This window comes from Lutzomyia longipalpis, chromosome 3 (genome assembly GCF_024334085.1).
Source record: "Lutzomyia longipalpis isolate SR_M1_2022 chromosome 3, ASM2433408v1".
Taxonomy (NCBI): domain Eukaryota; kingdom Metazoa; phylum Arthropoda; class Insecta; order Diptera; family Psychodidae; genus Lutzomyia; species Lutzomyia longipalpis.
Genome location: NC_074709.1, coordinates 1,569,748 through 1,594,183, shown reverse-complemented (window position 1 = coordinate 1,594,183; position 24,436 = coordinate 1,569,748). Strand labels below are relative to the sequence as shown.

The following is a 24,436-nucleotide window of genomic DNA, read 5'->3' as shown; positions in this document are numbered from 1 at the left end:
ACGACTTTGCATTTTAGAGTGTACACAGAAGCTGTGCTTCTTTTAAGAAAGAATCACAGCTAAAAAGACAATTCATTTATCGCGTCTACTTTTAATTAGCACCATTTTGGAGTTGGCACAAACAATTTAATTTTCCCTCTCTGTGTTTTTTTTTCTGCTCCCAACATCTGTCTTAAATTTTATGCTCAACCATCAATGTTGCATCACCTTTATTAAAGGTTTCAAACTCTTGGGAGCCTTAAAAAGAATTCTTCTTATACATGAACCAAGAACAAGAAACAGAAAACTCAATGAGATGAAAGCACCAAGGGAGAAATTTTTCATGAAATATATGAATTGTAATCAGTTGGTGGGATCGTAAGTTTACAAGAAAGAAAAACAGGGAAAAAAATTATTGTAATATTATGTTAAAATGGAGATTTTGCTCATTCGTTGAGATTTGAGATTGAATAAAAGAAGGAAAAAAAAGTTCTTTTTTTGGCAAATGATTTCCACCCGAGAAACCGCTACATTAATAATGTTTGTTGGAAGAGAAACGGAATTAATGCTCAGCGGACATCGAACTTTATCATGTATGAAGAAGTCCAAGAAAAAAAGGGGGGAAATGTAATTTTTGACAAGGCAGGCAAAAATATGAGAAGTTACGTTGTAAACGAATAATTGAATGGAAGTACCATCATATTAAACAACTTTCCAAATGTTTCTTCATCTCTCGCGGGACTTTTCCTCACGGTGTACAGCTACTTCTTTATTTTATTTTTTATTATTGTGCCTCAATTTTACAACCTCTATGGATTTTGCTGCGTATTTATGATAACCCTGAATACGATCATAACACTTTTTGACCTTGTCACCGAAGGGGATTCCAATGGTTGCATGAATTTATTGGCACACTGCCTCTATTTTTATTGGTTTTCTCTAAATCCAACTATGCGAGAGTGTGATAAAAGTCGTCATCTCCCAAGATGTCTATAATATCTGAAAATTGTCCAGTCACTTTTATGTTTATTTAAAGCAGAAAAGAATGTCCAATTTGTCCAATGCCAATTTTGAGCTTCACCCCACTTTTGCTTCTTTTATTTTTTACCCGAAAAAATCAAGAAAAAGAAACCTGACTTTTGACTTAATAACAGCACTACTAAGGTGTAGCCAAAAAGAGTGGCTTATGGGAAGAGTATCATCATCAAATTAGTGAGTGTCTCGACGGGGAAAATACAATGGAAATATATTTATGATTTCAGCTACGGCAGAATGTTGATGTGGGACTTGGGATTATCACAAAAGTGATTTGAATTTAAATTGACATGGATGATTTTTTTACGCTTATGCCATGGACAGAAAATTTTTTTGACTTTGATCAATGAATGTAAAATTAGTAGGATATAAAAATTTATGGTTTCTTTCGCAACATACAACTAAACGTATTCATAATTATTTTATTGGCGTATAGAGTTAATTATAATACAGAGGCGCTTCAATTGTCGTTGTTGTGGACAGATGGTTAATTCTGTGAATTAAAAATGAATTAAATCTATAAAGAGTTTTCACACATATTTAGTTAATGAAATAGTTGTAGAATTTTAAATTTATCAGTTAAAGCTCGTATGTATTGAATGAATTTAAATACATATTCTATAATATGAGCTTTGAAGTATTTTTAACATATTTTCTCTACATTGAAAGAAGTTTTTATCAAGATAGATTTTTATTAATCTGTTTTAGCTTTCAAAAAGCTCAAAAAAGTTAATGTGTAATAAATGTTTTTTATTCTAAATCCGGATAACTCTAGAATTTAGTTTAAATGTTTTTTAAAGAAAAACTCATGCGTAAGCAAATGAATTCTAAATATAAAAAAAAAACTCTTTCTTTTCTATGTTCATTCAGCTTTGTAACGAATAAAATTTTTTTTTTTTCATTTTTATGCTCTCTACGTAAACAATTAATTTTTGCCAAACGTTCTAACTATTTTCTATTGAAGACATCCGGTAATGAATTTTGCAGACGTTTTAAATGTTTTTCAAGTTTTATTCATGATGGTTGTAGGTATTATAGGTATGGTTCTGTGTTTTTTTTATTCAAATAAAAGTAAACATTAATATGAAATGAAAGAAATTGTCGAGTACTTGAGTCATTAAAAGAAGTCCTAAAAGAAGCGGTTTGAAAGCCCAATTATATGTACATTATATATAGAACAATTTTTGTTGGTTAATTCTTCTTGCTAATAGCAACCCTCATTAGATGAAAATATTATTGTTGCAAGATTATAGGTAACAAAATTGTTGGAAATATTCCGTTTATATACCATGTCCAATAAATATTCTAATAGAATCCTCATCAACTTGTTTAATCCGATGCGGCTATATTCTGATTTATAGCACAACTCTTCGATTTCATTACCATTTTAATTATTTTATCCTCCGTCTACCAACATTACCCAAAGGAATTGTCTTCTTCGCAATAAACTTTATTTTTATGTAGTAGCAACTATGGCGAAAAAAATCAATACTATTCCGGAGAGGAAACGTAAAATGTAGGTTTTTTTTTGTGACAAAAGTTATCATTCATTCGTTTCAGTTCATTGGTAAATAAAATTTTTCCGAATATGTATACAATTAGAAATAAGGAGGCATCGATCAATACGTCCAAAAGAATGTATAAGAATTTGGTAGGTACAATGCTGAAGGAGAAAAAAATGCTACATAGGCAAGAGAATCCTCAATCATTCAAATATCACAAACATCTCCAAAGTTTTTTTTCTTTCGACAGATTTCCACTCAATTGAGCTTTCGAAAACATTATCACTTTTATTGGATTGCAATTTCGTGTGACTTTTGATTTTTTTTCTGCTTCCTTTTTTATTTTATCTCACAACATAAAGTCCAACGAAAAGTATTCAAAAAAAAATTGCGCATTTTACACTTTTGCCCATATAAACATATCACAGGGAGTTTTGTGTGAAGCTAGGTACTTATTCTTTGGGTATACTTTATAGCACTCCATTGACTTTCCTTCATTCACCCGATAAACGAACACACATAATTTTGAACGATGTATTTTGTATGCAAAGTCAATTCAATGAAGTATGTATCCCAATATGTAATATTTAACTTGGACTGCTGCCCTGAATATAATTAAATCAAAATATATGGCTTACAGACACGACAAACTAATACGACGAAATTTGGACTAACATACAACTGTACTGTGCCTTTGAATTTATTAATTAGATGACTTTTTCACACCCAAAATAACACAAATAGTTTTAGAAACATTTTTTTCACTCTTTTCTTTTAAACCATTTTCTCTTTGAATTCAATATTGAATTTTGCCGTCTTTATTTAAAATTCACTGCAATTAACGTTTTTTTTTACAAATTAAATTTAATTAAAAATGCCGCCAAGAAATTTTATAGGTTATTAGAAAGTAATAAAATAAATTTATAAGCCGGTTAGAATATAAATAGAACTAAATAGCTCACCTATACATTATTATTATGTATGTCCCGAACTATATATAATGACTACACGGTGTATATCATCAATCAATATTGATAGACATTTCCCTGTGAAATTATCGGTCAATTAATACATTGTCGATCTTCACAATCATGTTGGGAGACATTTGTACGCGCACTGGGGGCCTTGGTGGGTTAAAAGAGAAATGGGCCAAACACACCCCATTGTAGCAAATCAAAACACAACAAAAATATAGAGTATTATATATAATTTTTTGTGTATGCCTCTTGGGATAGGAAAAAAAGTTATACCGCCCCTTTGTGCTAACATTCTTCTATTTCTTTCCACCAAATTCATTGCCTCGTGGAAAGAAAAGAACTTGAAGGAGAAAAAAATTGTAACAAACCACATAATTCTTCAACTTTGGTGGTACCTAACTCTCTTTGCTCTCTCTCTGGTGGTATTTCACGCTCTGTGTGTGCTTATTCTCAAGCCTTTTTTGTGTGTGCGGCGAAGAAAAAGCTCGCTCTCGCATGTGAGTGCCAGTATACCACCGAAATCAATACTCTTTTACCATGAACTGGGTACGGAGGGCTATAAAGCACAAAACCCCTATCATGGAGTGGCGTCTGTATGTGGGGAACATCATCAGCATGACAACATCCCCCTGTTGGTAGTATGATGGTGCGACCAGTCTCAACTTTTCTCTCATATGATGACGAGAGTTGAAAGCAAAATTTTCATCCAAACCATGTCGTGACGCATAAACAACATCACTTTTATACCCCTCAGCCCATACATTTTCACTCACTCAAACTTTTCTCGTCCTTGTTGTGTGAAAGAAAAATCATACCATAAGATGCTACATCCCTATGCTTGTACGTGGAAAAGATGTGGTTTACAGATTCCACATCATAGAGCCAAAAAACTTCTCTCCCTGTTAAACGTACAAAAACATCGAAGGTCACTCCCCAAAAAGCTTTTCTCATTTACTCGTTCGCAATATATAGCAAAAATGTATCAAGTGAAAAAAGCACTTTTGCTCTTTCGAATGAATTTTTAACCAATGCTCTGCCTTCATCCCCATTTTAAGGGTAATTTGCAATAAATGGTACTTTGGAAATTCACTGTAATAACAAACACTTGGTGTTTGCTTTAAGGACCTCATTACTAAATATGGGAGTTAGTTGAAAGAGCCCAATGGGTTGGTGCTGTTCCCGCGTGAAAACACATGCGACATGGGGGTAGTTCTGCGTGAGGAAGATTGATTTGGATTAGTTACGAAAAAAATATGGGATTTAATGAATGAGTGGACGAATAAATCGACCCTTGTAGAGCTTGTCGTGTATTTTAGCTTTTACCCTGCAAATCGTATCAGATGGTAGTCGAAAAAGTAGGGTGGGGGAGGGGTAGTATTACTGAAAATTTTATAAATAACGAAAGAGCTTTTTGAAATGAAGCTTTAAGTAGATCCCAAATCTAATGAAAAAATAAACGATTCAGTGGGTGAAATTCACTAGTCAGACAGTTTTTCTAAGTTTTCTTAAGTTTCTTTAAGAAAAAAACTTATTTCTCAGGAAAAATTTAAGATTCTTATGGTGGAATTTACTACTCAGTCGGGCTTAAAAATGCAAGTCGCGTTTTAAGTCGGTCTTAAGGTTTGAAGTCAGCTTTATAAGACCGACTTAAAAATTCTAAGTTAGAATTAAAAAAACTGACTTAAAACGTTAAGACCGACTTAAAAATTCTAAGTCAGATTTTAAAAGTCTTGAAGTTTTTAGTCTTAAAGTTTAAAGTCTTTTTTAAGTCTTAAAAAACTGACTTAGAATTTTTAAGTCGGTCTTATAAAAACTGACTTAAAACCGTAATACCGACTTTGGAACCGACTTAAAATTTTAAGCCCGACTGAGTAGTGAATTCTACCCTTAAGTTCTTTTTTTTTAAATGAAACTTAAGATTTCTTCAGTAAGTCGAGCACAATGCATATTTTTAATAATTTTTACAAATTCCAGTGTCAAAAAGCGATCAGAAAAAATCATCGAAAAATGTGCATTTAGCCCGATTCAGTCTGAATGAAGATAACTTAAGTTACGTTTAAGAAAATCTCAAGTTTTTTCTTAAAGAATCTTAAGAAATATTATGAAAACTTAAGGTATTCTTAAGAAAACATTAAGGATTCTAAGAAAAAATTAAGTCTTAAGGAATCTTAAGTCTTTCTGAATAGTGAATTTCATACAGTGCTACTTTAGGGGAAAATTTTAAAGATTATTTAGGGCACTTAATTGATTCTTTTCAATTCAGAGGAATGTTTTATTTTTATTTGATTTTGATAAACAAAAGGTGAAAATAAACAATGCGACAGAATCTGTAGAGAAATTTCCTCATCTTTCTCCGGCGGCTTTTCTAAATCTAAATGAAGATTTTCCCATGTAAACCAAATGCAAAATTCATTCATTGTTTTGTGCCAATCTAAGTGGAAAATTTCCCAAGCAAAATATCCTTTTTCAACAATACAATTGAGGTTTATCCCTTAGGGGGCTAAAGCACCCTCATTATATACTCACTTAGTATTCATAAGGAAAATGCTTCACCATTTCGAAAACATTTTAATAATTATATTTCATGGTATTTATTAAAATGTAAGGCCAAGGAAAAGCCTCAGAATGAAATTATGTTGATATAATATCGTATTCCTCATGATAAACATTTTTAATTAAATTAGCATTATTTAACAAAATGAATACATTGAAAAATGTTTTGGGAAAATATACGAAGGTAAAAGCGCAAAAGGACGATATTATTCATTTTCAACATTTTCTTTTTTGCTCCACAATGACACAATTCGATATTTCAACAATCTCATTTTTTTCTGAGAGGAAGAACTCTCACCAAAGCTTTTTTTCTTGTATAATAGACTGACATTAAGACGTATGATGTGGAATGAGTATTTAAAATATTTTCACCACTAAGAAGTAGGATGTATATAGCAGTGACATGGTGTGGAAGCCCTATGAGGGTGGATCCGATAGGTAATTTCCTAATAAATACAAATTATGAGTAAAAAGTGAAATGAATTGAGAACATTATTATTAATGATACCCCTCGGCGGAGCTTTTTGGTACACACAGAGGCAATAGCAACAACAAAAATTAGTGAGAAGGAAAATTTGTTGCTAGAAAATAATCAAGGGCGACAGAGATACAATAAAATCTGATTAATGTACGATAAATCATCCAATTTGCCGATTTTCTTTCACCTTTTCCTCCACATCTTTTACTCCTTTTCACATACTCTTCTTCTCATTCACCTGTCAATGTTCATTTACAATAGCATACCTTTGTATGTTTACGTGCTGTTGAAATTAATTACGGAGTGTCGCAAAAAACGTGTTGGATTACTAAATCCCACATGGGAAATTGAAAAAGATTCTTTTTTTTGCTCCATTCTCTGCATCTTCTCTGTGAATATTCTTAAAGAGAAGTCTCTCTTGGGGAGCTTATGTTTTTTTTTACATACTTTCATAAACATCTAACGGAGAGAGATTTTTTTTTAAGTGAAATTAAATTCAATGTAATACGACACAGCACTGTCATATCCATTTAGAGAAATAATTTTACGCAGGAAAAAAAAAACTTTTGCCTATTTACATTCCTAAAAGCCTACACCACGAGCCACGTGGGGTTTGTATCACAAAAAGAGTAATATCGCGCTATATATTTTCGAGCAAATCTACAAGGGGAATGATTATTTGAGGTATAAAATGTATATAATTTCTGTGAGAAAGCTTCATTTAATTTACCGTGATGACAGTAATTTGCGCGGATTTTTTTGACAATTGTGATTTGACAGGAATTGGTGATTGACATTACGTGTGACAGGTCTTTGAATTGATAGGTCAGCTGGGTTACAACGACCAATTCAATCATTTTAATTTAAATTATATTTTCTTTTTGCTCATAAATATGACATTTTGTATAAAAAAAAAATAAAACTTCTTTTCTAAATTCTAAGAAAACATTAAAATTTTATCACATGAGAGAAATAATCATGCACTGACATTAAGTAATTTTCCATTAAACTACATACTAGTGCTGATCATACCGTGTTGATCCACGTTTTAGGATTTTTAGTACACGGAAACGTGACAAATACTACTTTTCTCACTTCTTTGTCTTTCATTTTTAATCTTTCGAGACGCAATGTTATAGTGAAACTTTATGTGAAAACATCTATTATAATGCTCATACCTATTAGCTACAATTTGATAGCTCTCTATTCCTCTTTTGCAGTGTTTGCAACAATGTTGATGAAAATTTAATGATTATGGCTTTCATGGTTGTGGTTGTTCGGGATGTAGAAATTTACAAGTGCATCTGATGGTTTTTCTTCTTTTCTTCAATAAATCCTTCACTCTCAACGAACACAAGTCAAAATCATTTAAAAAAAAATAAGAAAGAATCCATTAGATAAATGACAGACATGGTATTGCATGGATTTTATGCAACTGCAAATAAAACTTTTGTTGTGGGTATGCATTAGCACATTGTTGCATGAGAACGCAATACAAACGTTCTAATTTATTTATTCAATATTTAAACAAATGCGCGTAACTTTTATGGCAATGTAAAGCATTTAAAGCTGGACTGTTTAATTGCACCACAGACAAGAAATCTTGTAAGAAAAAAAAATATAGATTAAGAGGAAAATTGCATCAAGTTTGATTGATATGAAAATCAGCATAATTGATTAAGACGTTAATATTGCGTGAGTTGATTGACATTGTGGAGAAACTATTGAGGAGTTTCCATAGCAAGTTTTCTCAACTACATAAAAGAGTTAATTCAATGCAGAGGCATATGCTTTTTGTGTTGAGTCATTACATTCAAATGTGGGGCAAGATGATACAAAATAAAAATTTTCTGTATATTGCAATGAGGAGAATTTTCTATTCTAAATTAAAATGAGTTAACCCCCAAATCAGGACGAAATTGTTTTTTATAGACAATTAAAAAATATATAATTCGTTAAAGAAACTTCTCGTTTTCACTGAGAACGTCAAGTGTTTAAAAAAAACGACATAATATTGAAAAAAATTTACAACGTTAGAATTTAAACCATAAAGGAACGTTAAGCTAAAGATTGAACGTCAAACGTTAGGAAAGAAATGACAAAAATTCAACTAGACGTCAAACGTTTGAAAGGAATGTCAAATATTCAAATTAATGTCAAACGTCAGAAAAAAACGTTCAATTTAAAATGAAATTTTGAATTGTAAAAGCAAAGTAGAATGAACATTAAACGTTTAAAAAGAAATGTCAGATAATAAAATGAACGTTAAAAATAAGAAAGAACAAACGTCAAATAATGAAAATTTACCATCGAGCATGAGAATTGGACAAAAAAAATCAAAATCTGCTGATTCGGTAGCAACTTCCCTTTAATTGTCAAAAATCTTGACTTTTAAGTCGTTTTAAGTCATCTTTTTGATGTTCCTTAAATTTTAAAAATAAATACAGTGAATAATAAAAAAAAATTCTAAAAATACCATCTTTAATAGATTTCAGGCGGATAAATTTAGATAAATCGGGTAACACCTTTTCTGTTTTATTTTTATTCCAGTTTTTTGTATGTACTCTACTACTTTGAAAAGCTCAATAAATTATTATTTCCTAAGTATTGGAAAATGTGGGGAAATGTGATAAATTACCAATTTTTTACGGAACAGAGCAAGGTGTTCAATAGAGCAAATAGTTTCAAAATAAAATAAAACTCCTCCGCTAAAAAAAATATTTATTTGAAAATTATTTATGAGCATTGTACATTGATAAATGCCATTTATGTATAAATTTTGCTGTGCTTTCACTTAAAAATAAGAGAATTTTCTTACATAAACAGCTATTGTATTTATTTACATTAAAAAAAAACTCTTCCTATTTTTTTTTCATCAATAAGAAATTTGACATCCGTAGGCGAATTATATATTGAAGTACGTAAATAAATTTCCATAATTGATTGGTGATTGAGAGGAAATCAAAAAAATTTCCCATGGTTTCATCGTTGTCCAAAAAAAAAAACTTGTTGCTCACTTTGTAACTCTTTAAGGAAGATTTTTCCTTGAACTCGATTTCTTAATGCAAATTTTGTTGTTTGGCAGAAAATACAAAAATTTCGTGAGTCAGTGTGCACAACAGCTTACGAATTTCTTACATACTCATAAGTAGGAATATGATTTTGTATGAGAGAGAGCTTCCTTCAAATTTTCCACAATTTTCGCCGAATGTTGTATATTATTTTGTAAATATTTTCTTGTATTTAGTTTTGAAATGTATGGTGTCAAAAATATACCCAATTCCCAAGTTGATATTGACAAAACGTGGTTTTAAAATCTACATACATATTTGCATTGGAAATTAATATCAAATGGTGGGATCTATATATTCATGTATCCATGAACTTTGTGGGAATTTTAGAGAATTCGGTATCAACCGTAGAAGGGGGTTCTTTGGGTAAAATTGCAAACATTTGTGTCAATCAACACCACAGGAGTTGTGGATGTGCTCAAAGTGGGAATTTATGGGTGTGTGTATAGATATTAGGGGGTGGTGGTATAGATTATATACATATATTGTACATAGCTGAAGATGAAGGCTTGAGACTTAAAACCTCATAAAGCAATCAAAGAATTTTGCAATTTTCCCAAAGAAAAAATGTAAAGTAATTTAACGATGGAATTGATTTATAAATTAATTTATGAACAATTTGCATTTTCAGCAGCAATGGTCGAGAGGCAAGAAATCGTGCTGAGAAAAATAGGCGGGATAAACTCAATAATTCAATACAAGAATTATCCGGAATGGTTCCACATGTGGCTGAGTCACCGAGACGTGTTGATAAGACAGCTGTTTTACGCTTCTCAGCACATGGGCTAAGGATTGATTATGTCTTTGGGAAATCAGCAGGACCCTGTCAATTTCGCATTAAACCCCAAACGACGGATGCATTCCTGCGTCTCTTGGACAGCTTCCTCCTCACACTCACATGCCGTGGGCAAATACTCCTTGTTTCACCCAGCATTGAACAACATCTAGGCCACTGTCAGGTGAGATAATTACCCAGAAAAATTTTTTTTCACACATTTGCTCAAATGGCAGAAATAGTTAATTTAAATATTTGATTGGAATTTATTAACTCGTCTCGGAAGTTGTAAGTTTCATTGGAACAACGCTATACAAATACGTATTTGGGAAAAACTCAATAATTTAATGTTTTTTATAAGGTAAAAAATATATAAATAAGATTGAGAATTTTAATTTTATATCTAGGACGGTGTTCGGAAAACTTATAAAATAAAATAATGGTCTCTATTCAGCGACTAAAAAACTCTTGAAATCTTGGAAATTTGCACTGAAATTTCATGATTTCAAGCTAATTTCAGGGGTTTCTTGGTCGCTGAATAAGGCCCAATATTTGAATTTGGCGCGCACTCGAAGTGGTGAATTCGTGTGGTGAAAATAGAGAATGTGGGGAAAATAAGAATTATTTGGCGGCAATAATATAATGACAGATCGGATTGAGAAGGCAAAGTCTACGGATGCAAACGTACCTGTTCCGTAATAAAGTGTAATTTTATCGCGTAAAATACGGAAATTTAGCGAACAGACGGTATTGCTGAATTTCCATTTCAGCAATGAAATTGATTTATAACAATTTTTGATCTCAATTTTTGGGTGAATGATCATTCTTTAAAAGACCCTGAAAAACAAATTGGAACTGTCTCAATGTTTGTCTGAATCTTTGCAATCTTTTTTGATTTTTTTTTTAGCTCTTGGATTATTCAATACTTGGCTGTAAAAGTTTCTTCGATTTAACTAAAATTGAATTAAAAAACACAACATTCTTAGCATTCTTAGAATTTTTTTCTAAATTTGTTTCAGGGTATGCTATGTATGTTATAAAGGTTTTGTGCCACACCTTTACAAAAAATATAAAAAATTAAATAAACTTTGGAAAATTTTATAGAAAAGTCTGAATTTTATATATAAGAATCTATCGACGAAATTTAATTAAAATTGAAAAAGAAACAATATCCTTTGTACTTGATCCATACAATTAGGAGTATTTTTATGTAGAAAAAGCAACATAGCCGTTAGCAGCATAATAATAAATGAGGGATTATTGTGCGATGTTGTAAATATTGAATGAAAAAAATCTGTTCGTGACATTTTCATATTTATAAATTCTATAAAGTTGTAATTTATTTTTAACGATTCAATGGTGCTCTGTTGAGATGAAAATGCATATTGGAAATGTGCACACACAAAAAAAAACTAGCCGTTCAATTTGCATTTCGTGAGTTCGTGTCAATTCACTCATTTCACTAAAACTCTTGTGCAAAATATAAATCCACCAGCAGCTGCGGTAGAAAATAGAATTACTACGCGGTGCTCGAGGGTGGTTCAATTGTTGAGGAAATAAATAAGCCTGAAAGCTCCCAAAGTATTGAATCATGGCTATTTTAAAGGGAAATTCAAAAGAATTTACATGGATGTTGTTTTACGCATAAATGGGGATAAATTCATGGAAAGGACTTTATTTATTTCTTTGTGTAAGACCCCTCATCATTTGAGAAAACAATAAGTTTATACGCGTATTCTCTTTGGCAATACGAAATGATTAAGAAATCGCCAAAAGACATTTCCAATTTTCACTGGGAAGGAAAAGGCGGTAATTATTAATTCAAAAATGTAAAAAAATGACGTCAAAATTGTGTCTTTGACAAACCGAAAAAACCAGAGATTTCTTTTCAAAAAATTTCTTCTAAATAAATATTCATGGAGCTTTTAAATAGAAGTTTCGAAACACCCTGTTTGGGGAGTTATAAAATACAAATTGTTAAATTTATTTTATCTGCTAACCATTTATATGTTTGAATGGCAATATTTTAACTGATAATATTTACGTTTTCTTCCAACTGTAAGAAAATTTCCACTACAAATTATACTTTACTCCATCCCCTCCCCATGTGTGATGGGAAGCGTGCAAGAAACGTAAAATGTGCAACGCGTGTTAACTCTTAAAATTTAATTTAATTTTTGATGATTTGTCTCTCAGTACGAGACTATGTAGGTTACATAAAATTTTATGCTTGATCTACATAAGTATATAGTGTGAAATTCACTAGTCAGACACATTCAAGATTTCTTAAGAAGCCTTAAGTTTTCATAAACTAAAGACTCTTTAAGGAAAAACTTAAGATTTTCTAAGAAAAATTTTAAATTCTGAAGATTTCTTCAGTCAGGCTGAAGCAAGCTGAAAAATCATTAAAAAAAAATGCATTTTGCTCGATTTACTTAAGAAATTTAAGGATTTGCTTAAGAAAACTTAAGAATCTTAAATTTTTCTTATATGTAAATTCTTAAGTTTCTCTTAAAGATTCTTTAAAAAAAATAATATAAAAAAAACTTAAGATATTGGGTGAAATTCACTATTCAGACAGATTTAAGATTTCTTAATAAAATACTCAAGTTTTCTTAAGCCACCTTAAGATTTTTTAGGTCAGATAAAATAAGACTAAATGTACATTTTTTCTATTCTCGAACACAATCTGGAAAAATCTTCGAAAAAGATTAATTTAGCCCGATTTAGCCTGACTTAAGAAACCTTAAGAATTGTTTAAAAAATATTTGGAAATAATTAGTTTTCTTTCTTTGAGACATTCTTTAGGAATCATGAGACAATCTTAAGGAAACTTAAAAATTCTTAAGCAAACTGAAATATTTCTTAAGATGTCTTAATTTTTCTTAAAAGAGACATAAAAATACTTTAATTTTCTTAAGTTGGAATTTCTTAAGTTTCCTAAGTGAAATTTAAGAGTTCTTGAGGTTTTTTAAAATAGTTTTTAAAGATTTCTTTAAATTTTCGTAAGATTTATTAGGTTTTCTTAAGAAAAACGTAATTTTTCTTCAATTTACAGACTTAAGAGAAACTTGAAATTCCTTAAGTCAGGCTAAATGCATATTTTTCGAAAGATTTTTAAAGATTTAGAAGCCCAAAGTTGATCAGAAAGAATCTTAGAAAATATTCATTTAGCCCGATTCAGCTTGACTTAAGAAATCTTAACTTTGGTTTAAGAAAACTTTAGAGATCCTTAAGAAAATTTTAAAAATCTTAAGAAATCTTTAATTTTGCTGAAGAAAAATTGAGAAGTTCTTAAGGAAATTAAAAGGACCTTAAGAAAACTTAAGGTATCTTAAGAAAACTTAAGACTGTCTGACTAGTGAATTTCACTCATATTTTTTATTGTTAATTGTTGCATCCAGACGGATCTCTATGGGCAGAGTATATTGAACATCACACATCCAAATGATCACAGTCTCCTAAAGCGTCAACTTGTTCCCTCGGACCTGGAGAATCTCTTTGATATTCAGCCGGGGGATGAGACGATAGAGCCAAAGCCACGGAGTAGGGAAGAAGAGGCGGAAATTGATGAGAAATTGCGAAAAGATCGCAGAGATTTTACAATAAGGTAATGTTTTTGTGAAATGATCATCGGGGGTGATCTTTATGCAGGTTTTTTGTTGTTGTTGGGTAGATTGGCACGGGCAGGACCACGATCGGAACCAACAGCTTATGAGGTGGTACGGATTGATGGGTGCTTTAGGCGGGCAGATTCAGCACCGCGTGGTATGAAAACAAGCACCTTCCCAGGTGGGCTACAGCTCATTCGGCGCACGCGAGGTCGTGACGAGAGTTTACCACTGCATGCGATCAGTGGCAATGACATCGTCCTGGTGGCCATGGCCCGTGTTATCAAGCCACCGTCCATCTGTGATCGTCTCATTGAGGCGTGCAAGCATGAGTACAAGACACGTCACTTGATCGACGGCCGCATTGTGCAATGTGATCAACGCATCTCGATCGTTGCCGGATATCTCACTGAAGAAGTATCGGGTCTCTCGCCATTTACATTTATGCATAAGGATGACGTACGCTGGGTTATGGTAGCTTTAAGACAAAGTAAGTACATTGTAAACTTTTATTTTATTGATCTTCTCATTTTGATCTCTACAAAAAAAATGTTCAACATTAAACGTGATCTTTACCAATTCTCTGCAATCTCTAAGGATCCCAAGAGATTGCAAATTTTATGTCCATTACTGCACTTTTTTTAATGACAGAAATTAAAAAAAATAATCTTTTTTTAACTAAAGATCAATTTAAAAATCTTTTGTAGTCCATTTGTGATTATTTCTTATTAACAATTCCCCACTGATCGTGATTTATGATCACATATTTTTCACTAATCGTCATAATTTTGGATTCAATCGAATTAAAAGCAAGTTTTTCTTCATTCGTTTCGTTTAAAAAAAATGCTATTAAAAAAGTTAAGAAAATTTATGATCCTATTTTGGAAGATCGCAAATTGAGAACAAGAGATTTATCAACTTTTTTTACGTTAAAATGAATATTTTATTGAAATGAATCCAAACAGGAAGTAATATCAATGAAATTAAAGTTCTAATCCTATGGGAAGATCTTTCTTTTTTTCTTCTTCTTCAAAAAAAATATCAAGTCGGTAAATTTTTGATAATTTGAGACATCTCGATGCGTTCTTCTCAATCTTAAATAATTCTTTGAGACTTGATCTATAAATAGAAATGCATGAAGTCGAGGAATTCTCATTTACATACGATTCTCACATGTTATTGTTTGAGAATAAAATTATATGGCGGAAGAGGTGAATAGAATCTCGAGGCAGGCAGGGGAATTTTAGGAGAGATGGGCATGTAAGTTTTCACGCAGCCTCTCATTATGTATTTAAATTGGATGTGATTCTTGCGATTTAATCTTGCAAAATGGGAATCTTGTTGAAAATTATGTGCCGTATTTTGCACATTTAATAGTTCTCACTGAGAGAGAGAAGCGCTGCTTTCACATTTGACTGTTTTTATTTATTAATTTGTATGTATTAGGGGTTTGTCGTCATCCTATTGAGGAAGAAAGACATTGCAATTTATTGACGAAAATTCCTAACGGAAAATAAAATGGGAGTTTTTTTTTTAAATTTCGCCTTGTGGAGTTGTTTGAAAAGTATTTGGTTTCATTTTAAATATAAAAACTGTAATAATTTTAGATGTTTTTCTTTACATTTCAAGCTTTTTTTTTAGATTTAGTGAAAATGTTATTTTAAACTATAAATTTACATAATATTTTCTTTACACAAAACCTCTAAAAGAAAGAAATTTTCTCGAAGTTTAAAGTTTTAAAATTTTCTTCCAAGAACTTTGGTAAGATCTAGCTTTTAAAATCTTTTATCTTATTTATTATAGCTGAGACACATACCAAAAAAGTGTAGCATTAACCTTTAAGAATGGATTGAATCAGATTTGATATCTGACTAGATTTTTAAAGGTTCTAAAAATTCCTGAGTCGTGTTTCAGTAGAGAGAAAAAAGTCACAAATTAATTCTTGAAATCTTCTGTAATCATTTTAGTATAAAAATCTGTACTAATTAGGCTTCTTTGAAGATAGAAGAAAAGTTTTTTTTTGTATTTTTAAATAAATTTAAATATATTTTCTTTTAATCAAGACGACAAATTAAAATTAATGTAAAGCTTAAGTTTTTTTTTCTCGTATAACACGAAATGTGTCTCAACAATGAGATCTAAAATGAGTGTACTAATTTTTTAGACCTTTTAAATCTTCAGAATCTTTTTTACAGAATACCACAAAATTTTACAAATTAGTGAAATGACAGATAAGAATAAATTTTCCACGAAATTGAGGCTAAAGGAAACGACTTTGATTCTCAGTATTTTAATACCTTTTAATTTAGTACAAATTGAAAGCAGTATCAATTTTCCAGATGATGAAACTCACTCATTTCCTTGAATCTCTTTCAATGAGGAAATGCATTAAGTTAATTTGCTGTGAAACATTAGATTTCTTCATGTCTCTCTTTGCGGAAGTGCATCAAAGAGAGAGAGAGAGGAAAAAGAAGAGATGGACACCTGTTGATTGAATGTTCTTTCTTAATTAATATTCTCTCGTCTAGGAAGCTTTAAAAAATTAGAGTTTTTAATTTATTTAATGTGTTACAACTACTCTGTTCTAATTAATCTTGCTACAGAACAAGGGGTATTTATCTGCCGAATATTTTGACTTTGGCGAATCATGCGAAGATTGGCAATTCCTAATATTTCCTTCATATAAAAACCGTTTTTAATTTTTTTTATGTCTGAATTTATTTAGCAGCTTCTTAAGTTTTTTTTTACATTTTGTAAATTTTTAGAACTGAAAATCTGGAAAACTTGTTTTCGAGTTGAATTTAGCACTTTCAGATTTTAATTTAGTATATTTTAGGTCTTAATTTGTTATTTTCTAGGATTGAATTTAGTACTTTTTAGGGTTGAATTTAGTACTGTTTAGTTTAAGCTTCGATGAAGAACTTTTTTAAGCTTTTTGTCCTCAATCTGAACCTTTTTAGTACTAGTAGAACCAATATAAAATTTTTAGCTTGAATTTAGTACTTTTCAATCTTGAATTAAGAAATTTTCAAGATATTTTTTTTCTTCAGTCTCAACCTCTTTATGACTGAAGATTTGAAAAACTTTTTTTCGGTTTGAATTTATTGCATTCTAGGCCTAAATTGAGAACCATTCCAGTACCTTTTCTCGTAAATTTCAGCTTCTTGGGGACTAAAATGCAAAAAAAAGTATTTTTTAAGCTTGAATTTAGTCCTTTGAAAGCTTTTACTTTTTGATTCTAATTTGCGAATCATTTGAATAATTCCGAAAATCCGAATATTTTTTCTCACAGATAATCACCCCTTGCTACAGAAGCTCGACAGAGCACTGCTGGACTGAATTTATCAGTCAATTCAATAAGAAAGCTTTTCGTCAAAACAAAAATTATTTTATTCGTCATTTTACAATTTATTCGTTAAAGTAAATCAAAAGAGCTTTCATCGTTAATTTAAAAACTTTCAAAGCAACTAATTTTGCTATCAAACCAAATGATAAAGACCATGTTTTGCATCAAGGGAGAAATGGAAAATGAATGATAAAATGTGGTTTTGGGGTTTTCTTCCAGTGTACGACTATAGTCGTCAATATGGTGAATCCTGTTACCGTCTCATTACGAGAACTGGGCAATTTATCTACCTCAAAACTCGGGGATTCCTTGAAATTGACAAGGAGACCAATAAAGTGCACTCTTTTATCTGTATAAATACGCTCGTGTCCGAGGAGGAGGGCAAAAGGTTGGTGAAGGAGATGAAGAAGAAATTCTCAATTATCATTGATTCGGAGGACGCGCAAAATGTACAGGAGGAGGCCATTGAGGCTGTTGAGGATCCCCACCAAATTGAACGTGCAATAATGAATTTGATTACAAATCTCGTGCCACTCGAGGGGGAAATGAGTGAAATTCCCGGACAACCTGACTCCCCGGCCAGTAGCAAAGATGGTCGTCACACGAAGAGCCCACCACTTGCAATTATCGCCCCAAAGCGTAGTACAATAAAGACTTCAATTGTGAAGAGTGTGAGTGTTGTGGAGGCAGCCACGAAGAATATTAAATCCCCCGAGTCTGTGTCGTCCGTTAGTAGCCCGTGTTCGGATATTCAGCGTCCGTCGGTACTCCAGAGGACACCTGGCAAGAGGTTGTCAAGTACTGAGAGTAAAATGGGATTCTTTGGTTCACCGACAAGTGTGGAGGTGAAGGAGGAAACGGAATCCCTTGCATCGCCATATAGTGATCAGAGAATCCCACCATTGCCCACGAGTACGGACTACTTTGAGCGGTACGACCTGCAGGATGCTGAGGGTATGCTCTATGGCAGTGAAACGGCACAAAATCAAAAGTTTTTCACCACTGAAGCTGGGCATAGGGCTAGTTCAGTATTGAAGAGGGCATTTGGTGGTGAACCACTTGAGAGTGTGCCAAAGAGGCGCAACTTAATGGATCCAATGGATGCGGGATGTTCATCCAGTGGTGGTTTCATTGAGGAGCTCAATAATCCGCGAAGTGGTGAGTTTCAATTTCTTTATTTTTAATTGTTTTTTTTTTTTAATTATTTTGTGTGATAAATGTACTTGAAATGAAAAGTTGTGCAAGGAAAAGAATTTTGATATGTTGTAGGGGCCATCAAGAGCTTTCCAACGATACCTCATTTTCAAAAATCAGTCAAGCGGTTAAGTCAATATGGCCGCCACAAATTTTTCATAGAAAATCGACCATAACTCGAAAACGGGTTGAACGATTTTGATAAACCCGAGATCAAATGAAAGCTCTCAACAAACCCTAAAACTCACAAGAATATCCGAAGTTTCAAAAGTGACCGCTAGGGGGCCAAAAATCAAAAACAAGATTTTCGATGAGTTTTCGATGAATATTTCGAAAACGCCATTATCGATTTGCTTCAAATTTTGATATTATATTATAGCCTACTATAACATATTTTTATTTTAAAAAAATTAAAAATTTATGCCGCCATTTTGAAAATATCGAGTTCCAATTTTGACATGTTATATCTCGGGTTCTACAAGTTCGATTTTGATCAAATCAAGCGCAAATGAAAGATTTCGTGAAACCCTACAAATCTTTAGAACATTGCAACAAAAACAAAATTTTCGAAAATTCAGAAATCGAAAATTTCGAAAATGGTAATATCGATTTGCTTCAAATTTTGATATGTTATAGCTAAAGTCAAGACCTTTCCAACGATACCCTAAAATCGAAAATCTATGGAGCCGTTCCCGAGATATGGCGTTTTAAAAATTTTTTGGGGGATGACTTTTCTACTTTTTCTTACTTTTCGCGTATTTAAGGGGGGTTTCTTTTGAGAGCTGGTGAAATTAAATATTTTTATTATTCTTGGGGTTTTTCTCAAACTTGGTTTTCAAATATTGGTTACATTTGTAGCCTAATTATTGAAGAGTAAGAAAATCACTTTCCACCATCTTCTAATTTTCCTCAAAACACAAAGGTAGGTTTTTCTCAGGATCTACTGGATGGATTTTGATGTAGTAAAAAGCAAATGGAAGAGGAAGCATTAGTGGAGAATGTACCGGAACAGATTTTTGAATTTCGACTTAGAAGCTGAGAAAAATAGAAAATTATTCTTATTGTCTTTTCTCAGCTTCTGAATTGCAATTCAAAAATCTGTTCCGGTACATTGTCTGGTAATGCTTCTTCTTTCATTTGCTTTTTACCCCATCAAAATCCGTGCAGTAGATCCTGAGAAAAACCAACCTTTGTGTTTTAGGGCAGTTCTATGGAAAAGTCGGAAAATCTCAAGATGGCGTCGCACCTAAGATGGCGAAAAGTGATTTTCTTACATTTCAATAATTAGGCTTCAAATGTAACCAACGTCGGAGAATCAAGTTTAAGAAAATCCACAAGAAAAATGAAAAATTAAAAATATGTCAATTCCAACAATTTGCCCAAGAGACCCCCACTGAAAGAAACACAGCTCTCGTAAGCTTGCTTGGCTCTTAATTCAAACACTATTAGAGGATCTCACAAATAAATGAAAAGCTTCAGAGAAGATGATGGCTTAGAGTGCTCAAAGAAAGGATAAAAGCTTTAAGGAATCTATGACGTAAAGAATGTTAAAAGAAGTTGTTGCTTAAATAGATTAATTTAAAGAGATTTTGATATTTTTTTTCATATGTCCTTTAGAGAGTTTTCCTCTATATGTTGGCTTATTTCCTTGCAGATTTAACACAAGTCCTGCCCAGCTCTTTTAGGGCCCTTGATCAATCATTAATGAAGATTGAGGATGCAGCTAATGCTCTGCGTGAACAATCTTATCCTGTCTCCGCATCAAATACTCATCAACTCGAGGAAATTATGGTAATGTTAAATTTATGAAATCTCACTCGTACAAAATCAGTTTGTGCTATATATGGATGGAGGATATTTCCCCCATGGCTTTTATCGTGTTAAATATTTTATCCGCATGACAAAGTGCGAGAGATGGTGGAAAATATCGATGCGTTGACGGTGATTTTTCTCAAGAGATTCCCTGTCAAAAGAGATGCGAGGAAGAAGAAGAAAAAAAAAACGGAACAATCTTTTTGAATACAAAATATCTCATCGTCTTGCAATGTTGTCTTCCTTGGGATTAATTCTCACGAGGATTACGCGGGAGTGATGTAACTTTAATTTCTCAAGAGTGTGTGACAGAATGGATGTATCTTCCGGGAGGGGGGAGGCTTGGCATAAGGTTCATCATGACAATATTTGGGTCACTTTTCTCATTGTAAATAAATCACTATATTGGATCACACTGTGGGGGTGATTTATTGTCCCACTGAAAATACCCCTCGCACGTAAATAATAAATAGACAATTTGAACAGATAATATAAATTTAATACAACCACCTCTAACAGACCCATTAACTCGCGTCTATTTTCACTGTGAGTGCCAATATGAATTTTAATGTCACTTCATATTACAAAAAAATGATATATTTTCACATCAAATCTGCATTTTTTTTCTCTCCTCGCGAACTTTTTTTTTTATTGCGAAAATAAATGATGTGGCTGTGAATTTGCTTTTACACTAGAGCATAGCGAATATTTTATCGGGCAGTGTTGAATTTTTCAGCGACTTTGGTCAATGTTAATTTCAAATTTTTCGTGCAAAAAGGTTCATAAATTATTTTGTAAATGGAGTAGGGTGAGATGGAGGTGATGATTAAGATTGAGGTAAAATATTAACTGCCCCCAAAAATGGGAGATAATTTTTATTAATTGATATTTATATTAAATTTTTTAACTTGAGTTCTTTATTATGCAAAAATAAAACGATAAAATACTTTGCGTGGGATATATAAAATTATTAATTAGTTGATTTAAAATATAAGACTTCAGTAGAGAAATGAAATACCACAGTGAACTATAAATTTATGGTAAAGGCGGAAAATAAATTTTTGCATTATCTTTAAACATAATTTGAGCTTTATCTACAAATGAAAACTTATATAGAAATTAATTTTTGGGTTGTTTTTAATCAAGAATTTAAAAGAAACATGCTGAATTTTTATTAAATAAACAGATATTTATTAATTTATTCAATCAATAATTGGGGAACTGTGTCAAATACGAAACACATTTTCTTGAAATTCGATTTTTTCATTAAATATTTGTCGGAATTTGTGGTTGAACCGATATTTACCTTCGGTTGTTAACTAAGAAAAATTCTGAAAAAGTATATAAAAAAAGATTAAAGTCTTTCTTATTTAAGAACCAAAGGAAAAAGTTTTTATAAAGAAAACTAACTAGAATATTAGTTTTCCGTTTAACTGGAGACTCTGTGAAGTCTTTGGTAAATAAAGGAAGAAGAAATTATCTTATTTTACCTCTGATTACTTTAAAAAAAAATCCTAATTTTTGCGATCATTCCTCTTCTTTTTTTCCGCCTTTTATAATTTTTTTAAAGATAATTTTTCATATTTTGTTTTCAAACACTTGAAAAAAGGAAATTTATATTCACAACGAAATTGTAAACCAAATTTATTATTTAAAAGGACGTTGGGGCAATAATAAATAATTTAGGGATGGTAAATAAATGAATAATAAATCAATATTTTTTAGTAACTTCCCCGAAGTTTTGGGCAAAGATTCTAAATCGATAATTCTTATGGGAAATTTCCTACTCTGAGAAAGTTTTCTTTTCAAACCACTTTTGGCAGAAAATGCTGAATAAATTCAAACGTTTTGGATATTGTGTGGAAAATTGCTCAAGGATAAGGAAGTCCAGGCAATTTTTAAAGCTGTTTTTTTCGGATTATTTAAACGTATTTTTCTTTAAGGTTTTTTTTCATTAATTTTTGAAAAATGCAAAACTGTTGTAAAACTCGATATTTATTCTAACGCTGCTCTCAGAATAGCTGCTTCTCAGAAAAATAAGTGAATTCATTTAAAATCGGTAAAATAAATTGTTTCACGTTTACTTCCGAGTATGACCTAATAGACACGAAAGGGTTTAACTCATCTCCATCGCGTAAAACTATAGAAACATTGAAAGATTTATTTCTTTTTATTAAGATATTTGTTCTAAAGAATCCTCTGATAGAACATTTCTTAATCAAAACGTTTTCTCTGGTCTCTTGTACGAAGATTTAAGAAACTTCTAATTAAAAAAAAATAATAATAAAAGTAATTTTAAATTTAAGAAAATAAACCAAATGTTTCGCATTTAAATCTATTTAATTTTTACTTTCTTTTAAAACTTTTTTAATTGATTTATTGTGAAAGATTTGCGCACAAGTTTGTTCAGGATTTAAACCTAAAATATTCTACTTTCTTTAACCTTTTTAACGTATACTGAGTTTTGACCCATACTTAAGTAGGTCATGGGTCAAAACTCAGTAGACGTTAAAAGGGTTAAAGAGAATAGAATATTTTAAGTTTAAATCCTGAACAAACTTGTGCGCAAATCCTAGGCAATTAATCAATTTAGAAAGTTTTAAAAGAAATGAAATAAATAAAATTAAATAATTAAATAAATAAATTAAATAAATAATAATAAATTAAATAAAATTAAATAAAATTAAATAAATAAATTAAATAATTTCTTCTCTCTATTTTTTTTCAGGAGGAGCATTTAGAACAAAAAGAAATGCTGCAGTCAATTCAGCAGGAATTTCACACGAGAATCAGTGAAAATCGCAACTTGTCAACCCCCACGGATACTCAGATGGCATCAAGTAGTAGTTCCGTAGTTTGTAGGAGAATTAGTGAAAGTGATAGCGGTGAGTCGGATCAATGATAGTAAATTCCATTTCTTTTGGGCCACAATGGAATTTGGGGTATAGGCAAACAAATTCAATATAATATCTACTATTTTACCTCTTATCTAGAAACGAACCTAAGCTGATTTAGCAAATTTTCGCGCTGTTATTTATTCTTTAAAAGAAACAACAAAAAAAAGATTTTCAACTCTTCCACATTTTTGTAGGAAATGAGTTGGATTTTTCTTTAATTCGTGTTGAGAGAGTTTTTTTTTTTAATTATTATTAAGTGTCTTGTGAGAGAAATTTTTATTTTATTGTTTCAAATCGAATTGATTTGGTGGTTTTTAATTTTATTTCATTTAATGTTTTTTTTTATTATTAATTATGGTGGATTTATTGCTTAGACGTTTGAGAATATTATTTTCTTGGTAAAATATCAAGTTTATTTAATTGAAAGGGAGACGAAAATGAAAGTAAAATTATATATCTAGGTTATATATAATAAATATGCGAGTCCTAAACTTTTCCGCAGAGTACAATAAAAAAAAAAGAAAATGAAAGGAGAAACAAATAAGAAAATTTAGAGATTTAAGACATGCATTGACAACAAATTGATAGTACACAGTTTTTTTCTTAGAATTAAGAAAATAAAATTCACATTTAAAAATGAATTAAGATGAAAAAAAATACAAAAAGGTAAGTTTAAAAAAAGATCATATTTTAGTAGCCAAGTTGATAAAAGGTGAGTTTTGAGAAAAAAAAATCGGTATTACTATTTTTATAAACAGAATTACGAGAGAAAAAATAATAAATTTACTAATATTTAGTAATGAGATGCAACACAAAATATTTCCATACAACACTTTACAAAGCAGAAGATAATTTTCGGGAAATAATAAAAATAAAGAAGTAAAAACCCCAAAAAAACGACGGCAATGCCTAAAGAAATGGCATAGAGAAAACAAATTTGGATGCTTTTGCATCATCATCAACATTCCATTTGTGGAAAATTATTTTTCGTGTTTTTTCGGATATGCTCAAAATTTATAAATTAAGTGCAAGGAAAATTAAAAAATAAATAAAATAAAGTAGTTCGCAGCGTAGGTGTAATGAGTAGTAGTAGACGTAGTTGTTGTTTGGAAAAAAAAATGAGATAAAGGTAATGTTTAAAAAAAAAAATTGAAAAGATACAAAAAATTTAAAAGAATTGTGTAATATTTGAAGGTTTCTAAGTGT

General features: G+C 31.2%; 1 protein-coding gene across 4 annotated transcripts in view; it reads left to right on the top strand.

The window, feature by feature from the left end:
• Positions 1-24,127, top strand: part of LOC129793993 (basic helix-loop-helix ARNT-like protein 1) — a 66,753-nt gene extending 42,626 nt beyond the window's left edge. For 2 of the 4 annotated variants that reach the window (XM_055834546.1, XM_055834544.1), the window contains 6 exons: positions 10,227-10,554; positions 13,775-13,980; positions 14,047-14,471; positions 17,547-18,485; positions 20,176-20,312; positions 23,062-24,127. In XM_055834546.1, coding sequence (XP_055690521.1) covers positions 10,227-10,554; positions 13,775-13,980; positions 14,047-14,471; positions 17,547-18,485; positions 20,176-20,312; positions 23,062-23,235 — 2,209 coding nt within the window. In that variant the 3' untranslated portion in view covers positions 23,236-24,127. The remainder of the gene's footprint in view (positions 1-10,226; positions 10,555-13,774; positions 13,981-14,046; positions 14,472-17,546; positions 18,486-20,175; positions 20,313-23,061) is intronic. The other 2 variants (XM_055834547.1, XM_055834545.1) reach the window with 1 other exon arrangement.
• Positions 24,128-24,436: the final 309 nt, after the last annotated feature.